The sequence below is a fragment of the Candoia aspera genome, chromosome 1, assembly GCF_035149785.1.
Source record: "Candoia aspera isolate rCanAsp1 chromosome 1, rCanAsp1.hap2, whole genome shotgun sequence".
In the NCBI taxonomy this organism is placed as follows: Eukaryota; Metazoa; Chordata; class Lepidosauria; order Squamata; family Boidae; genus Candoia; species Candoia aspera.
In genome coordinates this window covers 292,097,674-292,112,433 of record NC_086153.1, presented here as the reverse complement: position 1 = coordinate 292,112,433, position 14,760 = coordinate 292,097,674, and the positions used below count along the sequence as shown (strand labels likewise).

Sequence of the window (14,760 nt, the reverse complement as noted above, 5' to 3'; positions counted from 1 at the left end):
AGGAAATAACTGAAAATACTGTATGTTGAAACTAATAGATTGATTATGCCATGTAACTTCAGAATCCGCAGAAGGAAAGAAGAAAGATTGAAAGGACAGGAACAAAAGATGAAAGAGAAACATGAAAAATTGAAAGAAGAACAGAAAAATCCTGCAATTGAAGTGTCTGTTAGGTATGGTCAACTGTTCTTTAAGGTTCTTTTGTCACTATGCTACTGCTTAACTGAAGGCTTTGTATGCTTCTCTTAATCTACACCAATGGTTCCCAAGTTTTTCAGCATCATGCCCTTTTTACTTTTTAGAAAATCTCACACCTGACCATTTCTCATTTAAATAAATTCCCCTTTTAAGAAAAAATGCAATTAATAATTAAAGTTCTAAATTCTAAAACCTGATTGACATTTTTATTTTTAATTAAAAATAGGCACCATTTTTATTTTTTATTTTTTAATAAGAATTTTATTAAGTTTCAAAGCAAAGATAAAAGCTACAAAAAAACTACAAAGAAATTTTTTTTCTTGTTTTTTGCACCATTTTTATTTTTTTCTTATAACAAAATTTAATGAAGATATAATTCAACCTAAAAATAACAAAAATAGATTAAATTTAATGTGTAGAATGTTTTCATGAGTTGGAAAATCCTAGGTTTGAAATATTTAAGTGTACAACATAAATTATTTTAACATCTAATTTATTTCTTTGTTTCATTTTTTATCTAAAGAGGTTTTTTCACAGAGGTATATGGAAGAAAAGAGAAGAATGCTGCTTTCCCAATCTTTGGGTAAACCAGAAAATCTAAAATTCCTTTAAGCTTGAATTTTTGATATCTTTCTCACTCAAATCATATTCAAATGTGTCTGGTGGTGAATCAAACAACAACACTGCACGGATTGTGTACTGATTTATGAATAGAGTCGCCTGAAGATTTATCTGAAATTAGCAGATTAAATTCATCTTTGTTGCAATCCTGGTGGAGGACAATTTTGTTCTTCATATCCTCTATATTTCTGGTTCAAATTATGGTGCTATAATTGCATTGAATCACACAAAAAAGAAGCTTTCACTGCCCGAACTTGATATATGAGATCTTCTCTAAGGTCATTAATGTGACATTTCACTGAATTTTCGAGATGTTAAATCTCTAATAACTTTTTCTTGCTTTCAGCACTTAGTACCATCACAGCTGTTTTCAGTAAGCTTCAGAGAAGTTGCTTCTACACTGTATCCCTTCGCAGCTATGAGTAATAACAGTTCCTAAGAAGCTTCTGTTACTTTGGCTGATGAACAGCTGCAACAGAATTTGATGCCATGTATCTCCATTTTTGAACTGTAGAATCAAAAATTCCTTGGGTGTGTCTTTCAAGTACCCTGTTTTTTGTAATGATGTCATTCAAGACGATTAGTCTCCACAGAATTGTTGTTAAGACTTGAATGGCATTTTACACACTGAAAATGTGCAATTCAAAATTTTCCCTTGACAGTGAAGCCATATTTCCTTTCTTAACTATGGGCATCTGATGTTATTAAAAGATGTATATGTGTTATATTTCATAAATAAATTTAACAGATGCAAGTTGTTTTACAGGCACTGGTATTGATGTTTGCTATTGTTTGTTTGTTTGTTTGTTTATATTTCAAATTTCTATCACCGCCCGTCTCCCGAAAAGGGGACTCTGGGCGGTTGTTACTGTTATTTGCGTATACAGTCTTACATATCTTTTCTCCACCACCAGTCAAAACTGAACAGTCCTGATCATTCTCAAATTGTCATAAGTGTTCCTGAAATGTTGAGAATGTTCTATCACTTTCTGCAACAAACTACGTCTATAATTTTTGTTTTAAAAGCATCACATTCTCATGCACCCCCAAACTAGGAATTTATTTGTAGGTTGTACACTCCAGAGAATCATGGGTCCTAGTTTGGGGATCCCTGAGCTACAAAAGATTAGTATAAGCTTAGCTTTCCAGTTATTTTCAAGCCCTTTTCAAATTACTTCTGTCATGCTTACTATATACATTCAAAGGAAGATACCACGTAACAGTTATTTTAGTATATCTTCATACTATAGGTGGAACATTCTTTAGTCATTACAAAACTTCCTTCCCTTGGAAATCTATTCCTATGGGATAACAGCACCTTTGTCCCCTTTTTGATATGGGTACAGATGGCAAAATAAAATGTTATTTTATAATATCTATCTTTCTTTGAACTTGGAAGTTTTTTTCTCTCCATTTTTATGCCTACAGTATCAGTGACGAAGATCGAGAAGAGCTTGATACAAGTACAGATAGCAAAGAGGTTGAAACAAAGGAGCAGGAAATAGACACCATGACAGATGAAGAAGATAATTCAACGCCAAATAAAAAGAAAGGCGGTAAATTTAATATATTTGTAAAACATTTATTTGTATTGACTCAAATTCAAGTTTCTAAGGTTGTCAATGGAATGCAGGAGCACAACTGAAACCTCAGCATTGCTTCCTTTTGCACTGAGTTAAAGGGAGCTTGGATTATTTATCTGAATCAGTCCTTCTGTTGATCAAGTTTGATATTTAAAGCTACTCACCATTTTATTTCATAATAAAGGTTACGTTTTTGGCTTTGTAATGCTTCTGTCTAAGGCTAAAAAACTTTTCTTCACGTGTGAAGTATGCATATTCTTTTGAATAATTTTGTGTAATAGACTATATTCTTGTTTTTATATCTCTTCTGTGTCATCACTTCTCTTTCCTCTGATTATCATCTGGTTTATTTCATTCACTGAAAATTTATAATTCATATAATGCATCAATTTTTAAGGCAAGACAGGAATACAATATTGATATTAAAAAAACTGTATTTTAAAAAGTGTAAAATATATCTTTACAACTAATAATTACATTAAAAAGAAAGGGTGTTATTCTTCGTGTGTTAGTGTATAGCAGCCTCTTACCCTATGTCAGTGGGTGTACTGAGGAAAGAAAGGTGGGAAGAAATTTTATGTTGTCATGGAAGGCAAGATAAAATACAACTAAAAACAGTTGTAAATCAGTCCTAGTTCTCAAAGCCATGTTGTGAAAGAAACCCTTCATATAAAATATCTTCACAAGCTGCCTCCAAAATGAATTTTTATTCTTCTGGACAGAATATTGGAAATAAATTACATAAACATGCTCAGGACTCTGTACATTCATTTGTCTGTCCATCAGCAGGATAAGTCTCTGAAAACAGAATGGGATGAAATTTGATGTAGTGGGAGGAGCTGGCAAAAGAAATGCATAGTTTAAAAATGGGTTGGATCCAGCCAGGAGCTGCAGAGAAAGAAACGTTTCCCAGTGTGGCTTCATGGGAGAGGCCGTTGGGCAGTGGCTCAGAATGTTGTTGACTTCTCCATTCTAAGCTCCCTCATTCTTTCCCTGTCATGTGACCCAGAACTGAGTTGTAATTAAGGGGTTGGAGAGAATTCCAGTAGCCATGCTCTGTATGCTTTCTCTGCCTCATTGAATCAATTAGCTGTACACTAAGAGGAAAATTAAAAATTTAGAATTTAAATTGAATATTTTGCATGAATGTTTGATTTTTTTGTAATTTGTAAAAAAATCACAAATGATTTTTAATTGAGCTGCTTGTCCTGTGCACAGATCTGTAATTTTTCTTGCCAACTGTTCCTAGGGCGAAGAGGACAGAATGGCTTTAAAGATTTTGCAAGACAAGTGGAGACTACTGATTATAAGTGTGAACCACTCACTGCAGAAGAAGAGGCAGCTTTAAAACAGGAGCAACAAAATAAAGAAAAGGAACTCATAGAAAAGATTCAAAAAGCTACAGCCTGTACCAATATTTCTCCTTTGGGCCGTGACCGCTTGTATCGACGCTATTGGCTTTTTCCATCTGTTCTAGGACTATTTGTGGAAGAAGACTATTCTGGTCTTACAGAAGACATGCTGTTGCCTCGGCCATCTTCATTTCAGAATAACGTACAAGGTCATATTTCAGAAAAATCTCAGTCAGTCATTAAAACTGGAGAGCCTTTAACAGCAGAATCTACCATCAATATTCACCAAGATTTGGAAACAAGTGCTATTGTAAATGTATCACAACCAGTACAAAAGCCAAACAGGTGGTGCTTTTACAGTTCTCAGGAACAGCTTGACCAACTCCTAGCAGCTCTCAATTCCCGAGGATACAGGGAAAGTGCCTTGAAGGAAGTTCTTTTACAGGAAAAATCCAGAATATGTGAACAACTTAGTAGTTTTCCTGTTGAAAAATTTCATATTTCAGGTAAACATCCTAGATGTTTACTTTATAGTTGAGGGCTTTGTGGTTTAGTTTATTTCCTGTAGAATTTGTTCTTTTCCTAAGAGATGAGATAATTTGAGTTTCAATTAATCATAGTTGTTTCCCCTGTCAGTATATTCCATGAATTTTGCAGTCTATTCTTTAACCAAATATAAAAAAGTATCTTGCCAGGACTGTATAAAACACTCCCTACTTTGCAAAGATTTTGCTACATATTAGATTTTGTTTATATTTCACTCAGGCCCAGAAACTCTGGATAGCTAACATCCAAATAAGACCTCGTAAAATAATCATCTGAACAGAAATGTAACTAATAATATAAAAACAAGAGATACCAAAAATAGTCTGAGCTGCGACTCTTAATCTTCAAAAGCTCTCTTAAAGACTCGGGTCTTCATTGCTGTGCAGGAAGTATGGGTGCTGTACACATTTCAGGGAACAGTGTATTCCACTGGGACAGAGCAGCTTTGTTATTGCAAAATATTATTACAATATTATTAATACAAAAGACATTAAATGAAAAATTTTACAGTAATACTAAATTAAAGCTTGAGAGCCCTAATATAATAATTGCAATGTACATGGTTTTTTTAGCTGTGGTTAAAAATTTTAATAAGTATGAAGGCATTTTGTATAATCTCTTAAATGTTACAGAAAAAACACAGAATGAAGCCAAGCCACATTTTGGACGTGGAAAAATACAGAATGCTTGTGATATAGTCCAAAAATCTGCAGAAAAGCAGCTTGAATTAAGGCTTAGAGACTTTCTCTTAGACATTGAAGATAGAATTTTCCAAGGAACATTGGGCTCCATTAAGGTATTTGACTCCTTAATATTTATGGAGAACGGTATCTATGAGATTGCTGAACTGTTTAAAAATAATACTTTCATTTGCTTGAAAATGCAAGTGCAATTTAAAGTTCTCTTTATGTTTTCCTGTATGCCAGACTTCTGAGTAAATGTAGTATATTTACAGGTAATGGACAGATACAGTTGGAGAACAGCCTTAGAAAATGGGCAGTATGAACTACTAAATGAAGAAAATAAAGAAAATGGTGTAATAAAATCTGTTAATGAAAACGTTGAAGAGATGGAAATAGATAATCAAATAAGAATTCTTGCAAAAGACAGGTAATATCTATTATCTTGATATTTTAGCTTTTAATTAGAATTTGAATGGTTGGGTTGCATTTCATTCCTAGCCACCCATTTCAGTAAAGGCTACAATCCTGCAATCCTGAAAAGGTTTGATGGCACAAAATCAATCTGTCTGTATCCTCTTCGGAATTTTTTAAAATAGAGTTTGTGCATATAATAAAGCCTAAAATACATTGGAAAAATATATTTTGTTAATTTGCACAACACTGATTTGTTAATGTTTGTACAACATGAAGCTCAGTATATGCATTTTATAATGCTGCAATTCTTAATAAACAATTCAAAAAAGAAAAGAGATGTGCAACATCACCAGTAGATAGAGAATTCAGTAAGCCAGGGTTGTACAAATTTTATTTTATTTATTTATTAAATTTATATTACCGCCCATCTCCCCCAATGGGGGACTCTGGGCGGTTTACAATAAAAACATCTAAGCTTCAATCACACTTTAAAAACATAAATAAGATAAAAAATATAAATATAAATATAAAACCCAAGAGGAGATGGAATCCCAATCAATAGGGGGTGCTATGGCACTAACCACCCCAAGGTGGAGCTATTTACCACCCCCCCCCCATCCCATGCAAGGTGGCAGAACGAGGTCTTCAGTTTCTTCTGGAAGGCCGGGAGTGAGGAAACCCTTCTCAACTCCGGGGGCATGATATTCCAAAGGGCGGGCGTCGCTGCAGAGAAGGCCCACCTCCTGGACCCCGCCAAATGTAATTCCTTTATTGATGGGGTCCGTAGCATGCCCTCCCTGACCAGGTGGGGTGGGTCAATGTCATGGGGATGAGACAGTACCTCAGGTAGCCTGGTCCCATGCCATGTAGGGCTTTAAAGGTGATAACCAACACCTTGAATTGGACGCAGAAGCAAACTGGTACCCAATGCAGCTTGCACAGCAGCGGTGTTACATGTGCCCTTCTGGGGGCACCAAAGACAGCTCACGCGGCTGCATTCTGGACCAGCTGAAGCTTCCGGATACTTTTCAAGGGTAGCCCCATGTAGAGTGCATTGCAATAGTCTATATGAGAGATAACAAGGGTGTGAGTGACTGTTCAAAGGGCCTCCCAATCCAGGAAAGGGTGTAAACGGTGGACAGCATGTAGCTGCGCAAAGGCTCTCCTGGCCACGGCTGCCACCTGCTCTTTGAGCAGGAGTCGCGAGTCCAGGAGGACGCCCAGGTTCCGCACTGGTTCCGAATGGGGCAGTGCCACCCCATCCAGAACCAAAGATGACAACTTCCTGGGAACCGAGGGGCCATCAATCCACAGCCACTCTGTCTTGCCAGGGTTCAGTTGAAGCCTGTTGTTCCCCATCCAGGCCCCCACAGCCCCCAGGCACCTGGAGAGGGTGGAGACCGCATCACTTACTTCACCTGGGATGGAGATATGTAACTGGGTATCATCAGCTTATTGATACCTCATCCCATGGTGACAGGTGATCTCACCCAGCGGTTTCATGTAGATGTTGAATAGGAGAGGAGAGAGAACTGAACCATGCAGCACCCCACAAGGGGCGGATCTCTCCTCTCCTATCACCACTGATTGGGAACGGCTCTGGAGGAAGGGGGTGAACCAGCTCAAAGCTACACCGCCCACCCCCTCAGCCGCCCCAAAAGGATACCATGGTCGATGGTATCGAGAGCTGCTTAAATCATATATTAAATGATTTAATATATGATAAGAAGTCTGGGGGAAAGAGAAAGTGTAACCTTCCTCCCACCATTTTTTATTTAAAGAACAAATCCTGTTTTTGATAATAAAAGTGAACTACCACCTGAGTTTAAACATAAGGCCATTGGGAAACTCCCCCCTCTCACTTAAGCTTGGCTATTTTTGGGAGATAATGGCTTACCTACCACCACTTATCCTTCCCTTGTTCTCATAGTCTCTTTGATTTGCTTAAAAATAAAAGAGCTATAGTTCAACAGTAGACTACATATTTTTGTGCAGAAAAGCTTGATCTCTGGAAATTCCAGATAAGATTCCTGTCTTAAACACTGGAGAGCAAAATCACCAGTCATTATTGGCCAGTGATCTGACTTAGTGTAAGACAACTTTTGATAGCTGATAATTACCTGACACTGTGTCATTTAGTAATCACACCTCTGAGTGCATTAAATAGAGCGGAGGGTGAGTCTTTTTTTAGACGCATAATTTTTGTGTTTAAGAGCAAACATTTAGCACAGCCTAGTAATGATTGTGTGAAGCATGTTCATATTTTGTTTCTATAGAAATAACTGAGAAAGGATGCTTCATTTATAAGAATTCCATATTACTATTTCAGAAGGCACTTTTTCTATTTTCCCTATGTTAAAGATCAAGTATTTGCTTGTCATATAGTTATAATGTATAAGTATCAGAAGTGTATGCAATGTCTCCTTATTTATCAGCTCTACTTAAAAAAACACTTATAGATCTGAGTATTTGGATCTGAACAGCTCTTTTAGTAATGTTTTTAATCTAGAATTCATTTATTTTTGGAAATTAATAGATTTTTAAAGTTACTGTATTATTAGATGGTTTCATTGTTTGTTTGTTTTGTCAGTCAGTCAGTCATTTATCAAATTTTGAGGCTGCCAAACTCCTGAATGACTTTGGGTGGCTTATAATAAAAAATGAAATATATAAAAAGAACACAACTGACCTGAAGAACAAAACATCAACCAGAATCATAATAAAACAGAACAAATTTTATTTATTTATAGTTGAGATTTCTAAGGCTGTTTAACTGAATAATGGCATATAATTTTTTTAAAAAGCCACAGTAATAGGCAAGCATTGTGAACAAACCCAACATAGCTCAATCCAGGGGAACATGCACTTCAACCCAGTGCCACAACTGGGGGGGACAACCAGGGCATGTGCCCTGGGCACCGCGCTGGTGGGGAGCCAAAATGAGTGCTGAGGGGGTGCCAAAATGGGCGCGGAATCCATGTTTGCCCCGGGTGACACAGACCCTAGTTGCAGCCCTGCTTCAACCTATCAGAGGACCTAAAGTAATAGCCAGGTCTTCAAGGCCTCTATAAAGAATAGCAGGGGGTTGGGACTGTTCAAACCTCCAGGAGTATGATGTTCCAGAGAGCAGGTACCCCAATACAGAAGGCCTACTTCTTAGGCCCCATCAGATGGCACTGCTTAAGAGATTGGTTGCAAAGTGAGCTGATTATATGGGACAGACAGAAATAATGGGAGAAAGACAGTCTTTCAGATAACCAGGCCCTATGCCCTGAAAGTCTTTGTGGGTGATAACCAACACCTTGAATTGCAGCTGGAAGCTCACTGATAACCAGTACTGCTCTTGTAGCAGAAGTCTTACTTTGGGGTGCTGAGGCTCACATTCTGCATTCTGGAGCAGCTCTAGCTTCAGAGTGGTCTTCAAGGACAGCCCCATGTACAGTACACTGCAGTAGTCCACAGTAAGATAACTCATGAGTGATCATGAGAAGGGTGAGTGATGAGACATGAGTGATCATGAGAAGGGACTCCCAGTCAGGAAAGGTGCGATTGGTGCATTAGATGAATCTGTGGAAAGGCCTCCCTGGCTGCAGCTGCCACCTACTCTTTGAGCAGGAAGACCCCCATATTGCACACCAGTTCTGTCTGGGGAAGTAAAACCCCATTCAGAACTAAGATGGAAAATCTGTCATACTGAAAGAACCATAAACCCATAGTCACTCAGGCTCACTGAGGTTGACTTTAAACCTTTCCTCCCATCCAGACCCTGACAACCTGCAGGCACTGGGTCAAGACTTTCACAGTATGATACCTGGCCTGTGTCAACTTAAGGCCTCACCCAGCAACTTCATGAAGATTTTAAACAAGAGGGATGAGAGCATTGAGCCCTGTAGCTTTCTGCAAATTAGGGTTTTGGCTCAATTCCTCACCCAATCAATCCCCGCTGGAATCAGCCATGAAGAAAGGAGAACCACCACTGCAACATCATGGTCCCCATTCCCAGTCCCTATTGTTGGTCTACTTCTCATTTATTTTTCAATTTAAAACAAGCAGTTCTCAGGAAGGAAAAACAGTATTTTGATAGACTTAATATTTCTTAAGAATTCACAATAAATTATAAACTGGATAATTAATCCACTAACTAAATTGTACAGGTTTTGGTAGAAACATAAGACTAAACAACTTTCTGAAACTTTGAGAATTAATATGGAGAAATTATGATTTTTTAACAGCATTAAAAAGATGGGCATGCTAGAATTCTGATATTACTGAGATTTGTGTGTATGGAATGCACAGCTATATAGAAATGATGTTTGTAACAAGTTACTTACATGAAGGAACCTGCTTAGAGCATAACATCGCATCTGAGGGTATATTAGACATCACAAGGTTATACTTTTTCAATTTTTTCTCTTTTGAAAGCAAAGAAAGTAGTTACTTTAAAAACACCACCTGAACCAAAGAGAATTCTGGTGTCATTTCTTTTGATGAATTGTGCAAAACAAGTTGATACTGCTTTGTTCCCACTGGCTTTCCTGCCACATGACCACGGAAGTGTCTACGGACAAATGCCGGCTCTTCGGCTTTGAAACGGAGATGAGCACTGCCCCCTAGAGTCGGACATGACTGGACTTAATGTCAAGGGAAACCTTTACTATATGCTTTATCAAATGTTTATTGCAATGTTATAAGCTACACTCAGCAGAATGCAAATTCATGAATTCTTGTCCTGTTCATTCATATCCTTTTGGGTCTTGCCATGTAGCTGAGGTAAAGGGGGCCAGAGCTTGCGGGCAATATTTCTCTGCTGCAGCCCCCCTTCTCCTTGAGATTAGTTTGGCACTCACGCTGTTGCAGTTCAGAAACTGTTGTAAACCATCAGGAATTATTTTTGTTGAATCTGGTAATATGTAAACACAATAAATAAATGGCAAATACAATACATGGTTTTAAGATACTGATTGATTTTTTAAAAATTTTAGATTGATAGGATTAAAACCTGAACCTCGAAGTACTGCTTCTACTAATACGAGTACTCCACAGCCTATGAATAATACGGTCCATTATTTAGCATTGGCATTGCTTCAGATACAGCAAGGAATTGAACGCAAATTTCTCAAAGCTCCACTTGGTAAGTATCTACTTCTGTAATTCTGTTCATTCAAAATTGATTTATAAAGGAAAGAGTAGTCTGGATCAAAAGGATGTGTTAATAGATTGCATAGCAGATGTATTAAGCAATTTGTGACAACTGGAAATACGTAAGGAAGTTGGAGCTCTAGAACTGTTACTGTGTTCTAGAGACAAGTGACTTAGAGCATGTGTGCAAAGGTTATTGATGAAATGAGCAAAACAGTTATTTTGAGCTTGGAACACAACAATCCTCATTAAAATAGTCTGTTGGAATGTTTCCAGCAGACTGTGTTCCAGTGAACCAAAAGTTCAGGGGTCAGGATTCTGCCACTGGGAACAATGGGAACTCCAAACAAGCCCTACTCCCTTATTTTTCATCCTAGGGCCACAGAAGTAGACTTACACAAATCTGCAGCAAAACAGACCAAAGAGGTGATCTTATAATGAATGGAAAACCCTTAAAATAAATAGTAGGAGCAATAGTTAAGCACACTTGTATTCACCTTAACTTAAAATAAACTGCTCAATTTAACTTAATATAACCATCACATGAGGAGTACAACAGACTCTGGTGCAAACTCTCTAGGTAATCTGCTAGGAAATACTGTACTGGATGTAGAATTCTTAATTCCTACAGACACATTAATTAGAAGGAAGGGCAGTACCTTTTTGAGAGTCCCAACAGTAACAACTGTAGCAACACCAGCCATTAACTCTATATCCCCTTCCTTTCACAAGCACAAACACATTTTATATGGGGTTTGATAATCTGCCTTTAGCAAAATGACAAAGTTGTTCAAATTAGTCAGGAGTCCCCTTTTCGGGGGAGATGGGCGGTGATGGAAATTTGAAATACAAATAAATAAAATGATAAAAAACCTTTCTTTGTATAAGGTCAATTAGGATAATGTGCTGCAGAGTGTCTGTTTCTAGTCCCCCTGAAGGAATAATGCTCAGGCATCAAAAGTCTGTTGTTTTTTTAATGGAGATCACTATCCCCATCTGTGACTCAATTGCTGCCTTAGCTTTATGGAACCCTGTTATAGCAGCAAATTCTGGGACAAATCTATAAGCCAGAGGTATGATCTCCAAACTCACCTTCTGGAACAATCGAAAGTTATTCTGAAAATTTAGGGAACCAATTCTACTGGAAATAATGGTAATTTTAGCCTGTAATGATATTATACCACTTGTGCATACTTTTTTCCACAGGTTAATACAATTTCTAAGTCTCTGTAGCTTGAGAAACTTAGAAAAAGAAGATAACCACTGGACACTGAAAAATACATGAAACAGTGTAGAATGGAACTGCTTAAATTGCCCCAAAATCAGGATAAAACACACTGTAACATGGGATATATTATACTGTGAGATATTTTGTGCATCCCTAATACATACAATCATCATCCTGTCAAAAAAAGGATGAATGGTTTGTGTGAATATTCTGACTATGCTGAGACCAGAAAATTCATTTTATTGCCTCACTTTGTAAGACTGGGCAAAGTGTAGTCAGTTTTAAAGTGTTGAATAATTGAATTATAGGAATGCAACACGTGCATTCCCAGCATGTACAATTTATTTTAGTTTTTTGTTCTGACATAACTCTGGATAGGGAGGCAAAACATGATACATGTAATGGAGTACTGAAAATATTTGCAAAACAGCAAAATTCACAATCATTTAGGTAATAAATATTGCTGTACTGACAGATAAAGTGACAGTTTTCAGCTACACTGTTTTAGCTTCCCTTTCTCCTCACCACCTCAAATGGTCCTGGTTCCTATAGCAATGTAATCTGCTTATTTTTGGAAAGATAGGCTATGCTAGTGAAAGGTTCTCTTCTATTTCCAAATGGACTTGAAATAACTAGGTGATGCAGAAGAAAATAAGAGAGACCAAAAAGGTGATAAAAGGAAGAAGAGAGAAGAAGATCAGAGTAAAGATGGTAAATTATAGATTGTCTTCCATTTAAAAATTTTCTCAAAATTTATGACATAGTATGTTTCACAAGAAATAATACTTATATAAATAATTTGAAGAAGAAATATTTTTCCAAACTATCGCTTTCCATAGAGTGCATGGCAGTAATGCAGCTTTATAACTAAGGCAAATGTAACTGGCACAAGCTGGAATTGCCTTCTCCAAAAACAAATGTGTCTGGTATTAGTAGGGTAAAAGTTCTGTTAGATACAGCTGATTGATGACCTACTAGGAACCTGATTATTTCAAAGGACTGTGCTTATATCCAAAGTGAATGGCATCATCATGTTGGGGGTTTTCTTAACAAAAGAGCTTTTCTCTTTTCTGGACTAAGCTTCAATTTGGTCACAGTCTTTTAATCTGTTATTAATTTCAGGCATTAATATAGATTTTTCATGCTGCTAGACCAGACTAAGATTATATTTTGTTTGGCCTTATTTTTTTTTCTGCCTGTAGCCAGCTCAGTGCATCCAGGAACTCTTAAATAAGTCATGGAAGAATCAACCCTCCCTAATTTTTTATCTCCCAACAAACAGGCATTTCAAAGCATCTTGCCCTCTGATTGATTAGTTTTCATAAATATATCTAATTCTTTTGCCATTACAAGAAAGAGAAGAGGCATTATAGTTTAGTAAAGAGTAAGTAGTAGTTCTTGAAATTATATTTGATTATGTGCAGATGAATTAATATTCTGGATTGTAGGGAGTCAGTAAGTAGGTTTATCACCAATGATCTGATCCCCTGATATAGATGAATTACTGGAGAAAAAGTGGTAAAGTATGTGTGTTTATTTAGAAGGATGAGGATATTTTCAGTCTGTGCTACTGAAGAGGACTGTTGCAATCAAAAGCCATTGGGGTAAATTTACAAATTTTATTAATCTGTTTTTTACACTTTAGATACCAATTAACCTTGCTACGTCCACCCAATAGTTGTACATCTAGTATACAGACTCATAATGGTATAGGGATTATAGATATCTTGTAATTTTATAGATTTTTCTAAGAATAGTTTCTTTGAGTAACAACGTCTGTGAGCATTATAGCTGAAGTAGGGCTACAGAGAAACTAATAACACTATACTGTTTATAATCTATACTTAACCTTGGTTGCCTGATCATTAACCAGTTTCTGATTTCTCATTTATAAGATGATTTTTCCCTGTCTATTATCAATAAATTTAGTCTTTGGTGAATGATATTTTCTAAAACGTTTTGGAATTCCAAGTGTTCCTATGTACCAAAGGACTCCACTTAGTTCATTTAACACTGAAAAAAATTAGAGAGAGAATAAATTAAGAATTACAGAAACTAGTACATTACTTTTAAACAAGGTTGATTATTCCACATATTTTTGTGCAGTGCAAGTAGCACCAGAACACAAATGTTTCACTGGATAATAAAGAGGATAAAAGTATGGTATTATTTGTTTTCTTTGTTGGAAGATGGCAGTGATGGTGGCCGTTCACATAAAACAGTCTTGGATCGCTGGCGAGAATCACTCCTTTCTTCTGCTAGCCTGTCTCAGATCTTTCTTCATCTCTCAACACTGGAGCGAAGTGTAATCTGGTCTAAGTCCATTTTAAATACTCGGTGCAAAATGTGTAGAAAGAAAGGAGATGCTGAAAGCATGGTGCTTTGTGATGGCTGTGATCGAGGCTATCACATCTATTGTATAAGACCAAAGCTTAAGGTAATTTGAAGTATTTTCTTAAAAAGATTAAAAATTATTTCTGATCTTATGTAGCAAGAACATTTCAGTAATGCATTTTGACTCTGTGTTAGGCTGTTCCTGATGGAGACTGGTTTTGTCCAGAATGTCGACCTAAGCAGCGCTCTAGGCGTCTTTCATCCCGACAGAGACCTTCGTTGGAAAGTGATGAAGAGGCTATAGAACAAATTGAAGAGGATGAAACTAGTTATGAGGAAATTGGGCAAAGTGAAGATGATTATGAAGAGGAAGAGGAGGAGAATATTGATAATTCTGATTCTCAAGAAGAAGATGAAAAAAGGTAAATCAGAAACTAAGGTAGCCACATGCAGAAGCTGCATACAGACTTCTAGTATTCTCTACAGTCTTCTCTCTAGGGATACAGATTTTGAGACTTGGAGATGTAAGCAAGAGAGCACGCTTGTATAATAGTTTCAAGTACTTCAATACAGAATGCTTATGACAGTTAATATACTCTGGTTTTAAAATGCTCTGATCTATTTTTATGTATGTACAGAACATTTTAAAATAATTACACTTT

At 36.8% G+C, this 14,760-nt stretch overlaps 1 protein-coding gene across 1 annotated transcript in view; it reads left to right on the top strand.

The window, feature by feature from the left end:
• The window catches only part of BAZ1A (bromodomain adjacent to zinc finger domain 1A), a 58,374-nt gene that overhangs the window by 34,787 nt on the left and 8,827 nt on the right, over positions 1 to 14,760 (top strand). The window contains exons 17-24 of the mRNA XM_063290036.1: positions 63 to 173; positions 2,248 to 2,375; positions 3,652 to 4,260; positions 4,933 to 5,096; positions 5,256 to 5,410; positions 10,380 to 10,528; positions 13,954 to 14,201; positions 14,294 to 14,520. Of these exons, the coding sequence (XP_063146106.1) occupies positions 63 to 173; positions 2,248 to 2,375; positions 3,652 to 4,260; positions 4,933 to 5,096; positions 5,256 to 5,410; positions 10,380 to 10,528; positions 13,954 to 14,201; positions 14,294 to 14,520 (1,791 nt within the window). The remainder of the gene's footprint in view (positions 1 to 62; positions 174 to 2,247; positions 2,376 to 3,651; positions 4,261 to 4,932; positions 5,097 to 5,255; positions 5,411 to 10,379; positions 10,529 to 13,953; positions 14,202 to 14,293; positions 14,521 to 14,760) is intronic.